Source organism: Ceratotherium simum, chromosome X (genome assembly GCF_057802395.1).
Source record: "Ceratotherium simum simum isolate JZ-2026a chromosome X, ASM5780239v1, whole genome shotgun sequence".
Taxonomy (NCBI): domain Eukaryota; kingdom Metazoa; phylum Chordata; class Mammalia; order Perissodactyla; family Rhinocerotidae; genus Ceratotherium; species Ceratotherium simum.
Genome location: NC_141940.1, coordinates 95,256,144 through 95,276,579, shown reverse-complemented (window position 1 = coordinate 95,276,579; position 20,436 = coordinate 95,256,144). Strand labels below are relative to the sequence as shown.

The following is a 20,436-nucleotide window of genomic DNA, read 5'->3' as shown; positions in this document are numbered from 1 at the left end:
AAGACCTGAACAGACATTTCTCCAAAGAAGATATACAGATGGCCAACAGACACATGAAAAGATGTTCAAAATCACTAACTATCAGGGAAATGCAAATCAAAACTACAATGAGATATCACCTCACGCCCGTCAGAATGGCTATAATTAACAAGACAGGAAACAACATGTGTTGGAGAGGTTGTGGAGAGAAGGGAACTCTCATACACTGCTGGTGGGAGTGCAAACTGGTGCAGCCACTATGGAAAACAGTATGGAGATTCCTCAAAAAATCAACGATAGAACTACCATATGATCCAGCTATTCCACTGTTGGGTATTTATCCAAAGAACTTGAAAACACCAATTTGCAAAGGTACATGCACCCCTGTGTTCATTGCAGCCTTATTCACAATAGCCAAGACTTGGAAGCAACCTAAGTGCCCATCAAGGACGAATGGATAAAGAAGATGTGGTATATATACACAATGGAATACTACTCAGCCATAAGAAAGCGATGAAATCCAGCCATTTGTGACAACATGGATGGACATTGAGGGCATGATGCAAAGTGAAATAAGTCAGAGGAGAAGGTCAAATACCGTATGATTTCCCTCAGTAAGTAGTAGATAATAACAACAATAAACAGACACATAGGGACAGAGATTGGATTGGTGGTTACCAGAGGGGAAGGGGGGAGGGAGGAGGGTGAAAGGGATAATTGGGTACATGTGTGTGGTGATGGGTTGTAATTAGTATTTTGGTGGTGAACATGATGTAATCTATGCAGAAATAGAAGTACAATGATGTACACCTGAAATTTTTACAATGTTATAAACCAATGGTACTGCAATAAACAAAAAATTTAAAAAAAAAAAAAAAAAAAAAAAACTTTATCTTATGGAAAATTTCAAAAGTAGAAAGAATAGAGTAATGAAGCCTCATGTATCCATTACCTTGCTCCAACAATGAACAACTCATTGGCTAATCTTGTTTTACCTATACTTCAATCCAGTACCCACTGCTCACCCCTCACCTGATTTTGAGGCAAATCCCAGACATCCATATCACTTTATGCATAAATACTTTAGTACTTATCTCCAAAAGGACTCTTTTTGTAAAATAACCACAATACCAAAATTACATGTTAAAAATTAACAATTTCTTATTACTTAATAAATATCTCATAAATAAAATCTGTAATTGTTACTTTAAACTGGAAATAATGGTGTAAACTCACAGTTTCGTTTTTGTTTGTTTAGTTTTGATTAAAGCTTTTATTTTAGAATAGTTTTGGACTTACATAAAAATTGCAAAGATAGTACAGAGTTCCTGTATACCCCTCACCCAACTTCCCCTAATGTTAACATCTTAGGTAACTATACTACATTTGTCAAAACTAAGAGAGTAACCCTGGTACAGTACTATTAACTGAACTCCAGACTGGACATGGACTTCACCAGTTTATTGACTAATGTACTTTCTTTGTTCCAGGATCCCATGCAGGATACCACATTGCACTGTCATCAAGTTTCCTTAGTCTTCTCTGGTCTGTGACAATTTCTCAGTCTTTCCTTATTTTTCATGACCTTGACAGAGTACTGGCCAGGTATTTTGTAGAATGTCCTTCAATCTGGATCTGTCTGAAGCTTTTTTCATTTTTAGATGAAGGTTGTGGATTTTGGGAGAAGGATACTAGAGAGGTTATCACATCACCTCAGGGAGCACATCACATCCACATGACTTATCACTGGTGATGTTAATTTGATTCCTTGGTTAAGGGGGGCTCAGCTAGGTTTCTTCACTGTAAAGTCACTATGTTCTCCTTTCCATGCCCTGTTCTTTGAAGGCAAGTCACCAAGTCCAGCCCACACTTAAGGCAGGAGGGGGATTATCTCCATCTCTTGGAGTGGGGAGTATCTACATATATTATTTGGAATTCTGTAAGGAAAGTTTGTTTCTTCTCTTCCATTTTTTAATTTATTCAATAATCTATTTATATCAGTATGAACTCATATATATTTATTTTATAATTTGGGTTGTAATTCAATACTACGTTATTTATTTTGTTGCCCAAATTGTTCCAGGTTTGGCCACTGGGAGCTCTTTCAGGTTGGTTCCTGTGACCCTTTGACATGCCCCCATCTTTTTGTTTTTTGAACCCTTCCTTGCTTTCAGATACTATAAAATGCTCCAGGCTCATCTTGTGTTTTCTCTGCCCCAGTCCTAGAATTAATCATTTCTCCAAGGGGTCCTGGCTCCTTCTATCAGAGAATGATATTTAGAAATGAAGATCTGGGTGTGGGTATGCTCATTACTACAGCAGTGTCACTGCTTCTAGGTCCTCTCAGTGGACAGAGCTAGGAAATATATGTATGTGTACTAACTCATGCACATGTATCTATATTTCTTTATTTGTGTGTATATATGCACATATATGTATATGTATAGACAAACACATATGTATATATACGTGTGTGTGTACATATATTAAACTAAAAATGAGGTCATACTGCCATTTCCAACTCTAATCCAGGACCACAGGGTTCATTCTAGCCTTCACTCTTGTTTATTTGTAACTTCTTTCTCTGACAAAATTTTAAACTTCTGCATATTAAAAAAAAAATCAATGCACAAATCCAATATCATAAACAAAACTGTTAACAGGCAAATTTGGGGAAAATATTTGCAAATACATGAAATAGGTAAATATCCTTAGTAAACAAAGAATTCTTACAAAATGAGAAAAAACTAAAGAAAGCGAACAGATGAAAAAGAAATGGGTAAGTATACTTTTAAAATATTTGACCACACTAGTAACAAAATAAATGCAAATTAAACCCAAATATCATTCTGACCTATCAAAATGTAGACATGGATGCTCTAATCTACCATTGGTTTGACTATAAGTTGGCACAATCTTTATGGAGAGTAATATGACACTATGTAAAAGGAGTTTTAACTGGATTGCTAGACTTCTGCTAGCTGATGTCTCCTGCTGAAGAAAACAAAAAAGCTGGACAGAAAATTTCCTGAAAGCATCAAAGTACTAACCAAATTGTCAGGAATGTCGGCTAAATGTGGGAGAGAATGGCAACTCAGAGAGGTAAGGCCAAGAATCAGAGTCCTTCTTGCCCTGGGGACATTTGCTGGGAAAACAAGTCAGAATTCAGGGGAATCTCATAAACTATTCTCCAACATTGAGCTAGGACCCTAAAGAACTAGAGGTGAACTGGAAGTAATCAGTCCCTTAACATACTTGCAATTTGGCTTTATCTCTGAGGGGCCCTGAAAATCTAAGCCTTGAACCTTGATTAAGATAGTCCCAAACTGCTAGTGCCTGAAGGTGCCTAGTAGAAGCAAATAAAAGTCCTCTCTGGAGGAAGAAAGCATCATTCTAGGACAATAATTTTTGAAATAATTTCCAGCACACAGTCAAAATGAATCAGGTACATGAAGGGGTAAAAGATCTTGACTAAGAACCAGCAAAAATGACAGACAATAAAGAGAAACCCATAGGGACTTCATAAACTGAGATTATTCAACACTGATTATTAAATAATCAAGCTTACTATGTCCCAGGACATAAAAGGTGAGCTTGAATTTTTTTTTTGCAAGGAAATGAAAATAATAAAAAGTAATATAAGAGATTTTAAAAAGAAAAACATGCAAAATACAGAAAAGAAGGTAGAAGAAATAGAGATAATACCATAAGGTATACCTATATTTAATTGGGTCACAAAGGTGATGAGAGAAAGAAAGGGGCAGAACTAATATTTGAAAAGATAATAGTTGAGAATTTTCCATAACCATGAATAATATCAACATATTGATTCAAGAGACCTAAAGAACCTAAGGCAGGATTAAAATAAATACACATACACACAACACATCACAGAGAAAACTACAGAAAACAAAAGATGAAGAAAATTTTTTTAATAACCTGAGAAATAAAGACAGATTACCCTCAGAGAACTGACAGACTGCTTCCATTGAAGCAGTCAATGGAAGAATTCAACACCAATGGAAGCCAGACAGTACAGTAGTTTCCCCTTATCCATGGTTTTGCTTTCTGCAGTTTTAGTTACCTGCGTTCAACCGCAGTCCAAAAATATGAAATGGAAAATTCCAGAAATAAATAATTCATAACTTTTAAATTGCGTGCCGTTCTCAGTAGCATGATGAAATCTCACGCTGTCGCAACATGAATCATACCTTTGTCCAGCATATCCACACTCTGTACGATACCACATAGGTATTGCAGTACTAGTCTTCAAGTAACCCTTATTTTACTTAATAATGGCCCCAACGCACAAGAGTAGTGATACTGACAATTCAGATGTGTCAAAGAGAAGCCATAAAGTGCTTCCTTTAAGTGAAAGGTGCAAGTTCTCGACTTAGTAAGAAAAAGAATCATATGCTGAGGTTGCTAAGATCTATGGTAACTTTTATTACAGTATATTGTTATAATTGTCCTATTTTATTATTAGTTATTGTTGTTAATCTCTTACTGTGCCTAATTTATAAATTAAGCTTTATCATAAGTATGTATGTATAGGAAAAATATGGTATATATAGGGTTCGATACTATCTGCTGTTTCAGGCATCCCCTGGGGGTCTTGGAACATATTCCCCGTGGATAAGGGGGGACTACTGTAGAATGATGTCTAATAGAAAGAAAATACCAACCTAGAATTCTCTACCCAGTGAATATCCTTCAAGACTAAAGGGGATATAATGAAATTCCGAAATGAACAAAAATGGAGAGTTTGCATCCAGCAGACTGATACAAGGAAAATGAATCCAGATAAAACTTGAGAGATGCTGAAAGAATAAAGAACAAAGAAAGGATAAGTGTGTGGATAAATCTAAATGAATAAAAATAACAAAAATAATTTGGAGTGATGTAAAAGACAAGTAACATGTATTTATACACAAAAATATAATTTAAATACATGAAAACAATAGCCTATAAGTCAAGGGTGGCATTATATGGAATTAATGTGTTCTACAGTGCTTCTACTGTTCAGGAAGACAATAATGGTATCAATATTAGAAGTTGATGAATTAGGGAGGCATACTGTAATTTCTGGGGTACACACTAAGGTAACAGCAAAGAGTGCTTAAACTGCCTTAATAGAGGAAAAATGGAATGATAAAAAATATTCAACTGATCCAAATAAATCAGGGAAGGTGAGGAAAAGAAACATGTAATAGGTGTTACAAAAAGAAAGCACGAAAGAAGACCATAGATGTAAAGCAAAATATACCAAAACATAATTAAATGTAAATGCACTAAATGCTCCAATTAAAAGACAAAGATTGGGAGTCCAGAATAAAAAACAACTTAACTATATGCCTTTAACAAGAGATACATCTAAAACCCAAGGATACAAAAAAGGTGTAAATTAAAAGGAAGGAAATAAACCCCAGAAAATTAAACCCAAAGTATTAGGATGAAAATAGCAACAAGCAGAAATGACTTAAATAGAAAATAAACACACAATAAAAAGGATTTACAAAGCTAAAAGTCATTGTTTAAAAGACTAATAAAACTGGTAAATATCTGGCAAGGCTGAGAAAGAAAAAGAAAAGCCACAAATTACCAGTATCAAGAATGAAAAAGAGGGGCCGGCTTGGTGGCTTAGTGGTTAAGTGCGCGCGCTCTGCTTCAGTGGCCCGGGTTCGCAGGTTTGGATCCTGGGGGCGCACGGATGCACCGCTTGTCAAGCCATGTTGTGGCGGCATCCCATATAAAGTAGAAGAAGATGGGCATGGATATTAGCCCAGGGCCAATCTTCCTCAGCAAAAAAAGAGGGGGATTGGCATCAGATGTTAGCTCAGGGCTAATCTTCCTCACAAAAAAAAAAAAGAAAAAAAAAGAATGAAAAAGATCCTGCAGAGATATTATGAACCACTTTATGCTGAAAATGTTTAAAGTTTAGATAAAATGCACTCATTTCCAGCAAAATACAATTCACCAAAAGTAACAAAGTAATAAATAGAAAACCTGAATATTCCTATAAATACTTAAGGAATTGAATCAGAAATGAAAACAGTTCTCACAAGTCTGGCCTAGACGGGTTTATAGGTGAGTTTTATCAATCACATAAGGAGAACAAAAACAGAGAATACTCCCCAGTTCATTTTATGAGGCTAGCATAATGTAGATATGAAAACCTGACATGGACAGTACAAGAAAATTATAGTATAATCTTCCCATAAATATAGATATAAAAAGTCTAAACAAAATATAAGCAAACCAAATCCAGAAAAAATAAAAAGGATTACAGGGATTATACATCATGACCAAGTTTGGTTAACCAAAGAATCAATGAAATTCATTGCATTAACAGATTACAGAAGAAAATCATATGATCATTTCAATATATACAGAAAAAAAAGAATTTGATAAAATTCACCATCCATTCATGCTTAGAAACTCTAAGATCAGAAATAAACAAAGATAACTGCTATCACCATTGTTCTAGATATTTTATCCACTGCAGTAAAGGCTAAAGAAAGAAATAAAATGTAAAAGAATTGGAAAGAATTAAAAAAAAATCCTCCTCATACACAGATGATATGATCAGGTATGCAGAAAATCCAAATGATTCTACAGATAAATTATTGGAATTGATGAAGCTTGATAAATAGAAAGGAATACAAAATCAATACAAGGAAAGAGAGAAGAGCGAAGAGAGAGAGCGAGATTGATCTACCTTTAAAAGCAAATACCTAAGAATCTAACAAAAGATGTACACAACCTCTATGGAGAAAAGTAGAAAACTTTAACTGAAAGAAATCAAAGATCTAAATAAATGGGAAGATAGACGAGTTCATGAATTGGAAGACTCAATATTGTAAACCTGTCAATTATTCTCAAGTTGCTATAAAGATTTGATATAATAATTCAAGGCAAAAAGCCCAACAGTTTTTTGTGTGTATGCGTGTGTGGAAATTGACAACTTGATTCTAAACTGTATATGGAAAATGCAGAGACAAATACAGCCCTCAAGACATGTTGGAAGAAGAACAAGGTCGAAGGCCCTACTCTACCAGTTACCAGGACTTATAAAGCTGTGGTAAATAAGACCAACATGCTCTCGGCACAATGCCAGGCAGATAGGCCAGTGGACCAGAATAGAGCCTGGAAATAATCACACAAATATGGATGCTTGGTTTATGGCAAAAGTGGTGCTGTGGAGCAGTTTTTTCAGTAATTATGCTGAGACTATTGAATATCCACATGGAAAGAAAGAAAATTGGACTGCTACCTCAGAGCGTACCCCAAATCAATTCCAGATGAATGAGAAAACATAGAGGGTATCTTCATAATCTCAGAGTAGTAAATATTTCTTAAATAAGACACAAAAACACTGACCATAAAAGAAAAGATTGATAAATTAGACTATATTAAAATTACAAATTTCTGTTAATCAAAAGATACCATTGAAAGAACGAAGAGAGAGGTCATTAAGTGGCAATTAGGGAAGAGTAATCAGGAAAAACCACAATGAGATTCTACTACATACCAACTGGCAAAAACTAAAAATTCTGACAATGCCAAGTATCAGCAAGGATGTGCAGCATAGAAAATAAGTCATCATGAGAATAAAAGGAGGGCCCTGTTAACAAAGACAACAACAGGCTTTTTAAACAGGGGCAGTGTCAGGAAAACCAGGACTTGGATTACCTTAGAGAGGGCTTATGCCATTGGTAAAGGGTCAGTATATATATCTACTTTAGAAAATAGGTTGGTATTATCTAGGAAAACTGAAGCTGTACATATTCTAAAACCTATCAATTCCACTCCTAGATCTATACCCTATATGAACGTGTCTTTAGGTGTACCAGGATAGATGTACAAGATTGTTTACAACAGCATTGTCCAAAAGAGCCAAATCTGGGAACAACCCAAATATCCATTAATGTTAAAATGAATAAACTGAATGTCTGTCCGCTGTAATAGTATACAGTGATGAAATGAAGGAGCACAAAGCAACCTGGATCAATCCCACAGACCAAAAAATAGTATATACTATATGATTCCATTTAAATAAAGATTTTAAAAGACAGACAACACTGAATTATATTATTCAGGGATACTTATTTGGATGGTATAGATATAAAACATGGAAGTGAAGTCTAGATTAAAGTTAATTCTGAGAGAAGTAGAGGGCTCTGATCAGAAAGGAGAATTCAGGGGCTGCTGAGATGCTGGCAGTTTTTTAATTTCTTGACCTGGGTTGTAGTTGCATGGTTGTTTACTTTACAATAATTCCTTAAGCTGTATAGTTACGTGTATGCATTCTTCTAAATGTAAGATATTCTATTAAAAAAGGGTTAAATCTATGTGTGACGTAAGTGTTTTTATGTATTCATACACTCTTTTGCCCAGTAATTCAACTTCCAAACTTATTTTGAGGAAATAAAGCAATTAGGGGGTGTGAACAAGTAATTATGTACAAGAATATTAATCATAACATTATTTCTAACAGGGAAAAATAGAAAATAGTGTAAATGTCCAACTATAGGGAAATTATTAAATTAAATAGGGCACATGTACATAGTTTAGACACCTTAATGTAGCCATTAAAATACTGTACCTAAAAAATATTTAATGGTATAGCAAAATGCTTAAAATTATTAAGTGAAAAGAAGCAGGAAACAAAATTGCATATATAAAATGATCTCAATTTAGGGCAGTTGTGATAACGAGTATAAATAGAAGGAAATGTTCTGAAATGTTCACTATAATTAACCTTTGAAAGTGGTATTATTTTTGTCATTATAATTTCCCATAATTTCTAAATTTGTACAAAGTATGTATATTGTAAAGGTTGCTTACACTAAAAACTGCTTATAATTTTTATTTTTAAATGAACTACTTCTTTTAAAAAGCAGAAAGTTGACTGAATTTTCCTCATATTTTATATGTATCTAAATTTACTCAAAATTATTTTAGTGGTTGAAGATCAGCTTTCATATACAAAAAAATTACCAGAGTGACAACTTCAAATGCATTTCTAAGACAGTAGGCATCAGAATGCAATTTATTTTCTAATGCAGCATTCAAAGCTTAAAATCTCTTCTACACTGTAATATCATAATCTAGGATTTGTTTTATACAAAAATGGGGCCACCTAAGTTTTTTTTTCAATAGATGTCAAAATGACAGTAATTACAGTTAAAAGTTAAAAAAAACACACACTTGCAATTATCTTTATAGGTAATTATATTTTGTTTGCAGATCCAGGAGTTTATCAACTCAAAACCCTTCTTCTATTGATCTCTATTTTAGTTTGTGCAGAAAAGAGTTAACATAGCGGGCCTAAACTAATATCTTTTGAAAGGCTTGAAAGGTCTGCCTACAGGGTTGGCTCTTGATTGGCAACTGGGAACTTGGATTTCAAGAGGGATCCTCCCCTCCTAACTGAAAAAGAGTGGCGCACTGTGTTTACACTGTGCAAACAATATGATTTATCCCGAATACCTGCTTTCTTTCTGGGAGTCTGGAATTTGGTACATGCCAGGCAGAGGGTGGTTACACGAAAAGCCCCCAATAAAAACCCTGGGCGCTGAGTCTCTAATGAGCTTCCCTGGTTGGCAACATTTCACATGTGTTGTCACAACTGGTTGCTGGCAAAAGACTCTTGGAAGCTTGTGCCTGGTTGCCCCTGGATTTCGACCCACGCACCTTTTCCTTTTGCTGATTTTGCTTTATATCCTTTAGCTGTACTAAATCATAGCTGTGAATGTGACTATATGCTGAGTTCTGTGAGTCCCCTTAGTGAATTATCAAATCTGGGGGTGGGCTTGGGGATCCCTGACACATAGTCCTTAAAACTAAAATGTAACTAAACATTTAATATAATGGTGAAGCTAGTCAAGAGAAATGTTTAACTTGAAGAAGTTTATAATGATACAGAAGTTTTTTTCTTTCAACTAGTATTTATCAAAGGCCTACACAGGCACCCAGCTAGGTCCTTTCATATATCTTATCTTATTGAATTACCTTAAGTATCAAGTTTCTAATGTTCACTAGGACCAAACAATATTTTCTGACCATTTCCTATTACCCAGCACTTAAGCAGGCATTCAATAAATATGTGCTGAATGAATGAATAAATAGCAACTTATATTATTACACATAAAAACAAAAAATCAAAATAGATCAGATAAGACTAGCTATGAAAATATATACAGATCTTCACACAAATTAAAATGCTACAGTCCAGATTTTTCTTGCTTGATATGAAACAAATATATTTTCCCTTAAGTGGCAAGTTTGCTGGTAAGTAGTAATCAGTTCTACTCTATCAGTATAAATGAATTCCACAAACATTTCCTTCCCCAAGCATAAACACCAGAGCAAAAAAGAAAATTAAAAATAAAATTTAAAAAATAAATAAAAGCTTTTAGTCTATCTCCTTTGTGAGCTTCAAATATACAAACTGCCAATATTATCTTAAAAGATACAAACTATTGTTTTCATGTCAGATAGGTTTTAAATCCATCTTTAATTACTGTAAAAGTCTCCCTGTGGTATATGTAATCACTCTATAATAAGGTAATTAAAATTCTTTGGCTAGCCAATTTAGGATTTACAGCTTAACTCAAGTATCAGACACTACTAAAGACAAGCCTGGATGTGTTACTTAGAAATAAACATTTAATTGTGTGTGTGTGTGTGGGGGGGGATTATACGACATAGCCCCGTCTTCAAAACTGAACCTACATTTTAAAATACGTTTCAGCAAATTGCTGTAGACAAGTCCAAATGTAAGTGTAATCCCAAAGCAATGGATATAGTGCAAATATATGCAGATTTCTAACTAACTACCATGTGTGTTAGGGAAAATGACAACATAGTCTCTAAATAGTATTACCCCTACTTTAAAGGTCAATCAACTCTTGACCTCCCGCTTCAGGACCCACATTTGTTGAAACTGAATATCTAGGTCTGGGGCTTGGGTACATGCTTGTTTAATAAGCTCTACTCAGGATTTTTCAATGCTAAGTTTTGAAATCTACTGCTCTAATCTTTTCCAGCTCTAAAATTCTGCTTCTGTGAGTCTCTGTATTTGAATATGCTTTAAACATATAAACCATTTGTAATTAAATGGGTCTCAACTAGTTCTAAGGATTTTCTAACATGATAAGCAACATGATTGGGCCATATAATTTCACGACTTCAGTTTAGGAGACAAAAAGGGAGAGTTTGTTACAGATAGTCTATGGCAAAGACAGAGATGGATACCATATTAAGAAACTCACTGATAACCCAAACTATTGTTTGGTCTAGCTTTTTCTCCATCAAAATTATCAGAGCTGTTTCCAAGCAGCCAACAAATAGCCAAGTCAACTGACCTCATTTCATTTGTCTTCCCTTTCCTTGTCTACTCTGTATTGGTCATGTCAGAAAACTATACAAAGGATCCAGACGACCCAAAACCTGAACAATGAGCCCCTGGATACCGGGGGTCATAAAATCTATTGCCAGAAACATGGAACTAATTCTAGAGTAGCTTTGTCTACATTGCAGCTATATAAGCAATCTCTTACCTAGCCAGTAGATGGAGGCACACACAAACTTAATGCTTTGCTCTTTGATCCACAGGACCTTAAATCTTACAGTAATCAATGGGTTTTGGTTCTAGTTGGTTCATTTGTTTTAAATCCAGGAGATCAAAGATAATGCAAAAAACTGGGCAAGGACAACTGTTGAGGTGAATTTATAAAAAATAATGAGACAAAAGAACATTTTTATATTTCTATTTTGTTTCTGGCCCTTTTGAGAAATAACTAAGTTATTTTAACTGTGAATTTATAATCTACTTCCAGATCCCTAGAGTTTGTAAAACAATTCTAAATTTAGAAATATGTCCTTTAAAATTCATGTTCAAGCAGGGAAAACTTAACATCAACTGAATATGACATATTAAAGAATTGTTGATTTTGCTAGGTATGATAATAGTATTATGATATATATATATATCCTTTATCTGTTAGACATACAAACAGTAGTATTTATAGGTGAAATGATACTGCTTTAGAAATCTCCAGGAAAAAAAAAGACAACAGCAAAGGATAGATAGAACAAGAATGGCAAAATGTTAATAAATGTTGAAGCTCAGTGACAGGTACACTGAGGTTCATTACACTATTTTCTTTTTATTTGAAATTTTCCAAAATAAAAAATTAAAATAGAAAGCCATATTCTAGTGATTTGGATTAACATTGAGATTAGGTGACTGGTAAATATGCAACTTTAATGAGGTCTTATCTCAATATATAGCCATCAATGAATTATTTCAATCATGACTGAATCATGCAAAATTAGCTATACAAAATCCCATATAGATTCAACACTGAGAAACCAAAACTAACCTGTTAAATCTACTGGAAACAATACCTTATAGTTGTAGAGCACTTCACCATTTTACAAAGTGAATGCACCCAGTTTTCTCATCTAGTTCTCATAATCTTATGAAGATTTTAAAGGTAAAAAAAAACTAGGCTCAGAGAAGTTAAAAGACTTGGCCAAAGTCACATAATTAGTAAAAGTGACAGAGTTGGGATACTAACCCAAATTTTATGACACCAAAGACCATCTTCCCTCTACTACACTGTCACTTAAACTCCTTTGAAACAAATAGCAAACCAGGTGAAATTCAGCGAATTTTTAAATTTTGCTTTCTGTGCTCATTACTTGATAGTATATGATAAAATCTGTTTTTTTCCATTTTCTCAGTGAATAAAAATACTCAAGACTTCTTGAATAAAGAACAAGTAATTAAAAAAGAATTATAATATCTTAAAATTGGAAGGGACATTAGAGGCCCTCTCTAGTCCAAAATTAAAACCTTATTTTCAGCCCCTTGGATGGATCCAGCTTCAGCTTGAACATTTCTAGTGAGAAACTGTACTGTGTGAGACAGCCTGCTTCATTATGGAGTTAGTCGAATAATTAGAGAGGCCTTCCTTGCTAAGAGGTGAAATCTACCTGCCACTTGTTGATTCTAGTTACAGCCCCTGACCCTACATACACCGAATAAACATATAACCCTCTTACACATAATGATCTTTCAAATAACCGAAGACATCCATTATGTTCTACAATGGGCTTCTGCTCTGAGGGCTCTTTTAGCAGAAAAACCAAACCAATAGATTATTGGGTAACTAAAGCCTCTCAGTCTTTTCAATAGCTCTTCCCTGCCAGTGGTCTTCAAACTGGGAGTACCCAAAGTCCTTCCAGGGGATATGTGAATTAGGATATTTTTCAGGCAATCAAAGTCCATATCTTCATCTGCCATAATTTAGTCTGTCAGAAAACAAGTCTGTGGTCTGCTGATTTTCCTTTTACATCTCCACTCATATGAACCCATCTCAAAAGACAAACTGCTCACCCATCCTGAAAAGCCTGCCTAGCTTCAAAGAGACAACTGGGAAATACAAAGCTCCTGAGGGAGGGAGAGACCCTTGAGAGCAAAATAGAGAGCTTTGGAAAGAAAGGGAAGAGCCACCTTATTTTTTTCCAGACAATATATTCATGGCAAAGCTTTACCTATTTTAGAATTAGAAATCAATAGTAAGATGATTGTCACAGGGATGCCTATTAACACTTTAATTTTATTTGAAAAATAAAGTCAGATTTTTTTTTTCTGACAGAAAGCGAGTCTGATTTGGCTGACTCGTTTGACAATGATGACTAGCTTTGCTATTTAGGTCACACAGCAGACATTTTTCATAAACTGAATGAGATAAAGGTACAGCTCTACAGTTTTGAAGAAAATATATTTTAAAAAATATGTAAAACACTGAAAATTACCTCCTCACAATAAAAGTTTTTCTACATCAACTTAGAAATATGTGAGGTGGTACATAGTTTTCAAAATTCTTTTAGCAGGTTTGCCAACAAAGATTTTGAAGGCTGTGACTTGGACAGGATGTCTAGGCTCTTTCCCACTCTGGTTATCCCCTCTGGAAGTGTGCCAGCATCCTGCTTACTATGAACGCTCCAGGAAGAAATGAGCAGCATACAATACAGTGGGAGTGTGCCTTCGTTCTGAATACTATATACTTCTAACTAATGTAGCTGAAGGTTCCATTCAAGACTTTTTAAGCTGTTCCAACAACTAACTAAAACGTTCACATCTTTTTCACATAAGCAATTACAACTGAGCTCACAGTGATCTTGCACTTATATATTCGAATGAATGAGTTTATACTAACTGATCTTAAATTTCATCTTCTTTGTTTCAGCTCCGTTGTTACAAACTTGTCAAATATTTTAAAAAATTTGATCTAGATATTCAATGTATTAGCTAGCCCTCTGTGGGGAGCAGTTTCTGACATGGCTCCCAGTGATCACCACCTCCTGGTATTCACACCCTTGTGTAATCCCCTCTCCTTGTGTGAGGGCTGGATCTAGTAACTTATTTCTGACTAATAGAATACAGCAGAAGTGATGGTGTGTGATTTCTGAGATTAGGTTGCAAGACTGACTTCCGTCTTGTTTGTACTCTTGCCCTCCTGCTTGCTCACTCTGATGAAGCCACCTGCCATGTTGTGAGCTGCTCCATGGACAGGCCCAGTGACAAGGAACCTAAGGAGGCCTCAGGCCAACAGCTCATAAGGAACGAAGGTCCTCAGTCCAATAGCCTGCTGCCAACAACCATGTGAGTGAGCTTGGAAGAAGATTTATCCCCAGTGGAGCTTTAAAATGACTTCAGCCCCGGCCAACGCCTTGATTACCACCTTTTGAGAGACCCTAATCAAAGTCACTGATTAAAATTTTGAAGAGAACAGAATACCATCTCATAAAGCTTTACACAATCTCTTTGGACACAATCATCCAACCAGCTATGAAACTACCCAGTTATATTATCTTTAGATCACTTTTCTCCACCCTACTGACAAAAATTCTGTGAGAAACACACCAAGTGGCTTATTGAAATCAAGATACACTGTTATCTATAGAATTTCCTTCATATGCCAATATGGTGATTATATCAAAAGAGGAAGTTAAGTCTGTTATTACTTGTTTTCAGTTGCCAGAGAGGCTTGCTACATGGAGGCCTATACTCCTATCCCACTCCTCTTCACTAAGACTTCTGTGGTCAGAATTTTATGTTTTGTGGCCTCCTATCCCTCTGAATTCTATTTCCTTTTAGAATCTCTTCTCTGAAGTATGCTAAAAATGTGAGGGTAACTAAATAGGCCCAACTTTTGATTCTTTAGGTATTGTGAACCTCAAGATGAGATAATCCTTTTATTCTTGCTACTTTAGGTCTTTCTAAACAGATGAGTTCATGACTATTGTCAAATTTTAAGAGAAAAGGTAGCATTATCCAAAAACCATCATTGCTTAAAACTTTAACCCTTAAGAAAATAAAATGTACACTCACAATTCAAAAACCATGTAAAGCATTCCATCTGAGCTATATGTCTCCAATAATTCTACAATGTGGGGATGTTTCAGCATATGACAGATGCTGGCTTCCCGCTTTAGATCTGCAAAACAAACACACAACATACTTTGTTAGGTAGGAACAAAAGACAATCAGAGTGAATGATGAATGAATGGATGTGATCTATGGTAACATGAAGACTTCTCTAACTAAAGAGATGAAATCCCCTATTTAAGCTAAGCTCAACCTTTTAGCCTTTAAAATCTTTGACGATATAACTTTTCATATTTTTTGCCAGCTTAAATCTATATATTAGAGAGTCAGCTCTTATTAATAAGAAATGTAAATAACACAAATAAATATTTCCCACAAACTCTTATAATCAAGTTTCAAAATTTTAACTTTCTTGATCTGCTAATAAGTAACTCAATTTGCTGTTTTGAATTTAACCTCTTTTTCTTAGTTTTCCCTAGATTGGATAAGAAGATCTTATCTATTCTTTAGCCTAAAATCTAGCATTTACAGACACAAATCAAGGAAGTTATAGGGCATGGGGGCAAAAAAATTAGTATGGTTTAAACAGAAAAGTCACTATTCCCAGCGTCAAAGTCAGAAATTTTTTAACATCAACTATAAAATGTGTTGGGCAATTCGCAACACTACCTATAGTGTTATTTTGAAGAACAAATTCTGATAACGTAGGTAAGACTAGTGTGCAAGTTATAGAATACTATTTGGAAAATAAAACTGTTAATATCATCATTGTCAACATCATCACATGAAAACAGTTTGGGCATAGGTATCATCTGCCATGTGTACATGGAACAAGATAATTAAAGCCTTCCTGTGTTAATAGCGCTGGAGTTTTACCTGTTTGCAGATGAATAAAATCCAAGGTGACATTTTTTCTTATTTGGAAGTAGAAGGGAGACAGGTAAAGAAGAACTAAGACTAAGGATGTACTGCACAAAGCAAAAGAGATAACATCATCTCCTCTCTGATTTATTAATTCAACTTAGTCTGGTCAACAAGAACAATGGCTGCAGATGGAACCGTAGAAGACTTACATAAAGGCAGAATGAGGAAAAGAAGTCAGTAAATTAGACAAAAGAGAAGCCACAAGAAAAGGAAGAGTCAATAATACAATATTAAGAAAGCCAAGGGAATAGAAGGAATTAAGACATGAGTAGTTGGAGAAGGCTGAGAAAAGACTGTAAGATTCAGCCAGACAAGACCATTAGCATTCTGGGCAAGATCAAGTTCTGTGGAAAGGTTAGGTTCGAAGTCAGTATGCAGGAGACAATTGTGTAATAATAAATTTAAATCTATCATGTCTCTCACTGGGGTTAGTACCTAGTATGATCATTGTCATTTACTGTCCCTACAACCCTGTGAATTATGTATTTTACAGATGAGGAAACTGAGGCTTAGAAATGTGTTCACAATCACATAGCTATCACAAGGGGTAGGTTTGAGCCCTGGCCTGTCCAACTCCAAAATCAGCAGTCATTCCGTGATGCCATGCTGGGTTCAGACATGATCAGATTCAAAGAACCTGGCAGTAGGAAAGGAATAGCAGGGTCAAAGAAGGTTTGATTTGTTTGTCTGTTTTTGGTGTTGTTTTAAAGGGAATGTTCTGTGTGTTTATAAGTGGCAGTGATGAAGAACCCACAGGACCTGGGGTGGGAAATCTCGGTGCTGGTCCTGCCTCTGTCACTGCTACTTGCCAGCTGACTGCTAACCTCTACAAATGCCTTCCTTACTGCTAATGAAATGGGGAAGGCGATAGGTGATGCAGGACCTGTATTGTCTACTAAATCAACTTCAGAAGGCAGTGGTAAGATTCAAATGAAAAAATGGACGTGAAAGGACTGTGTGGAATGCAGCACTGTGGGGCTGAGTGGGTGAGGTGGCTCAGTATTGATCATAAAGGAAAAGATCAGAGGCACATGAAAGATGGTCTCCATCTCCAAAAGTGGTTGGAAAGGTCCTGCAGGAGAGGAGAGGTGTGAATCAGGCGTGGGTTTTGTGCTGGGAAGTCATAACTACAAGGAAGGCTTTGACAAGTGTTCTAGAGAGGCAGGCTGAAGCCAGACAACATAAATCAGACGCCTGCACAATTTTTTCTCTCCCTTCAAGAATGTTGTCTCCTGATTCTATGAAAAGCTTAAGGGTTTTATTACTCATTTTTATGCTTATCTCTAGCTTCTCATTTTATTAGAAGTTACCCTTTTCATATCTTCTGTTTTTACCTTGGTTTCTCTCTTTCCATTTCTTTCTATTCTGATAAAAAAGCCTGATTTAACTCAATGCTCTGACATCGGAGTCAAGAGCAGAGATTTAGTGTTTGCCACAATGAAAACTAGTCTTTTCTCCTGTTTTTAGTTTATTTTTTATTTTGCCCCTTCACGTAACTACAGTGTGTTTCAACCCCCACATTCACCATTTGCCATGTGCCACACTTGTTATACTGAGAGATTGTAAGTAGAAATGGATGTTCTAAAGATGCCTCCATTTGACCTGCACATTTTTGCTTGGTATATGGCTGAACATGCTCCCGATCTAGTCTCTTATCACTTACCCACCCTCGAAATGAAGGTAGAATTGCTGGGAACCCTGCCTTCAACAATTAAAACAATTTAAATGTCATTGGATCTGATATTTCTGGGACTAAAATTCGAACACTGATTGAAGCACAAAACTAACTGCATAAAAATATATTTGAAATTGTAAGGGCAATGATGCAAAAGACGGCTTAAATCTAGGATAACTATGGCACCATTTTCCATAATTCAAGTATTGATTAAATGGGCATTATCGAATAGCCCAAAGAAGAAAATCACAGTTTAAAAAACACAAATGATTCATATATGCATTTGAACTATAGATTCAAGGAATATTAAACTCAAAATGTTTGTTTTTAGATGTGAATGTGAATTAAAGATGTATGTATTAAGTGCCATTAATTTCTTGATGATGTAGCAAACTAAAAATAGTATTTTCCTACAAATCAACTCATGAAGCAGAGTGGGAAGGAATTCGAAAGTAGGTGATAATAATTTGATTTGAAGTTGTGATTATCTGACTGCTTAGAGATACTAGCATGGAACATTCCTGCGAGTGACCTGACCCAGTTACCATGGCTGTTTTGAAGTGCTGCTTTGTCTGTAGTAATGGGTAACTCTCTCCACTCTTCCTTGTATTTTTTAATTTTGTAATTTCTCAAGGAAATTTTAAAAGATTTTAAAAATAATCTATTTCTATGTTTAGTGCCCTTACATTTATGTGCCGATATTTGATCAATTTACTTCCCTTTAAAAGAGGCACTAGTCATATGGCAAGTAATATTTTATTTTCTGACCAAAATTTGAGAAATACACTTAAATTAAATCAACCTGCTATATGGCTTGAGAACTACTACTATTACTACTACTACTAGTTTCCTAAGAAGTTTGGGCCATCCAAGAACAGTAAAGCAACTGTGCCCTCCAGGGTCTACCTATTAGTCTGTCCCCCAAATAAGGGAGAGTTAGGGAAGCTGTTTCAGGTGGTCTGTTTTAAAAAGAATTTCCATGGAAAGTATTTACTATTCATTTTACTACTAGTTGTTTTTCTAATAGGAAAGTTCTTCATATTATCTTTTAAAAGTCGGATGCCACTTTCAGAGCACCACAACTCTGCAGCAAGCTAATTTGACCATGGGTCAAAAACAATTTGGGTATTTACAAATATGATTGAAGAAAAGAATGATTTCTGACATTCTTAGCATTGTAGTAGCAACCTCGACCTCAATATCTGAACTTAAAAGATCTAAATTTAAGTGTTAGGTTGCCTAGATCCATTCAATAAGGATTTAGATCAGCATCATCCAAAAGAAATATAATGCCAACCATATACATAAAATTTCTCAGTAGCCACATTAAAAAGTAAAAAGAAACAGGTGAAATTTATTTTAACGTATTTTATGCAATCTGATATACCCAAAGTATTATTATTGTAACATATAATCATATTAAAAATTATTAATGAAACATTACATTCTTTTTTTGTACTAAGTCTTTGAGATCCAGTGTGTTTTATACTTATAGCACATCTCAATTTAGACCAGTCATATTTCAAGTGCTCAGTAGCCACACGTTGCTAGTGGTTACCAAATCAGAATGGTGCAACTCTAGATAAAATGACTCGCTTTAATTCTTATCCTCTTCCAATTGTGAGTTCTTCTGCATTTCTTAAACAGATATTTGTAAAGTCACTCAGTCATTCAAAAAAGAATCTAAACTCAAACAGATGCGTTTATAAAAAACATTTCCATAGAAGGAAACTCTATAGCTTCTTTTAATAATTCAAATCCATCCCTTAATAACTAACTCTGGAATTTCTTCACTATTGTTAATCTAAATCCTTCATTTGATCAGTAGTTTTGGATTATTTTATCTTGCTTAATCTACCAAACACGCAGAGTAATCAATATCCACTGTATAGTAGCCCTTTGTACACTCTTCAAAATTTACTGAATGACCTTAGACTATGCAGTGCAGCATGTGAGAGTTTACTATGCAACATCTGAGATCTTAAGTGCGCCCCTCTATAAGTCCTCATTTAATAATTATAATAACCCTGCGAGATAAATATGTCTATTCTCACTTTACAGAGAAAGAAACTGAGGCCCTAGGTTCAGTGAGACAAATAAGTCGTTGAAATCACACAACTAGTAAGTAGAAGAAGCAGGACTAACAACTGAAGTCTAGTGCTCTTTACATCACACCACAATGGCTCCTGGGACTGTGTAGTTTTTATATGTGCCCTTGAGATCCAATCACACAATAGTGCTAATGTGGTAACACTGACTTGGGTGACGAGCTATCAAGACTGCTACATGGCCGGCCCCGTGGCTTAGCAGTTAAGTGCGTGCGCTCTGCTGCTGGCGGCCCAGGTTCGGATCCCGGGTGCGCACTGACGCACCACTTCTCCGGCCATGCTGAGGCTGTGTCCCACATACAGCAACTAGAAGGATGTGCAACTATGACATACAACTATCTACT

At 35.4% G+C, this 20,436-nt stretch overlaps 1 protein-coding gene across 10 annotated transcripts in view; it reads right to left on the bottom strand.

The window, feature by feature from the left end:
- Positions 1–20,436, bottom strand: part of CASK (calcium/calmodulin dependent serine protein kinase) — a 417,632-nt gene that overhangs the window by 218,362 nt on the left and 178,834 nt on the right. For all 10 annotated transcript variants that reach the window (XM_087427616.1, XM_087427612.1, XM_087427614.1 and 7 more), the window contains one exon: positions 15,389–15,494. In XM_087427616.1, coding sequence (XP_087283742.1) covers positions 15,389–15,465 — 77 coding nt within the window. In that variant the 5' untranslated portion in view covers positions 15,466–15,494. The remainder of the gene's footprint in view (positions 1–15,388; positions 15,495–20,436) is intronic.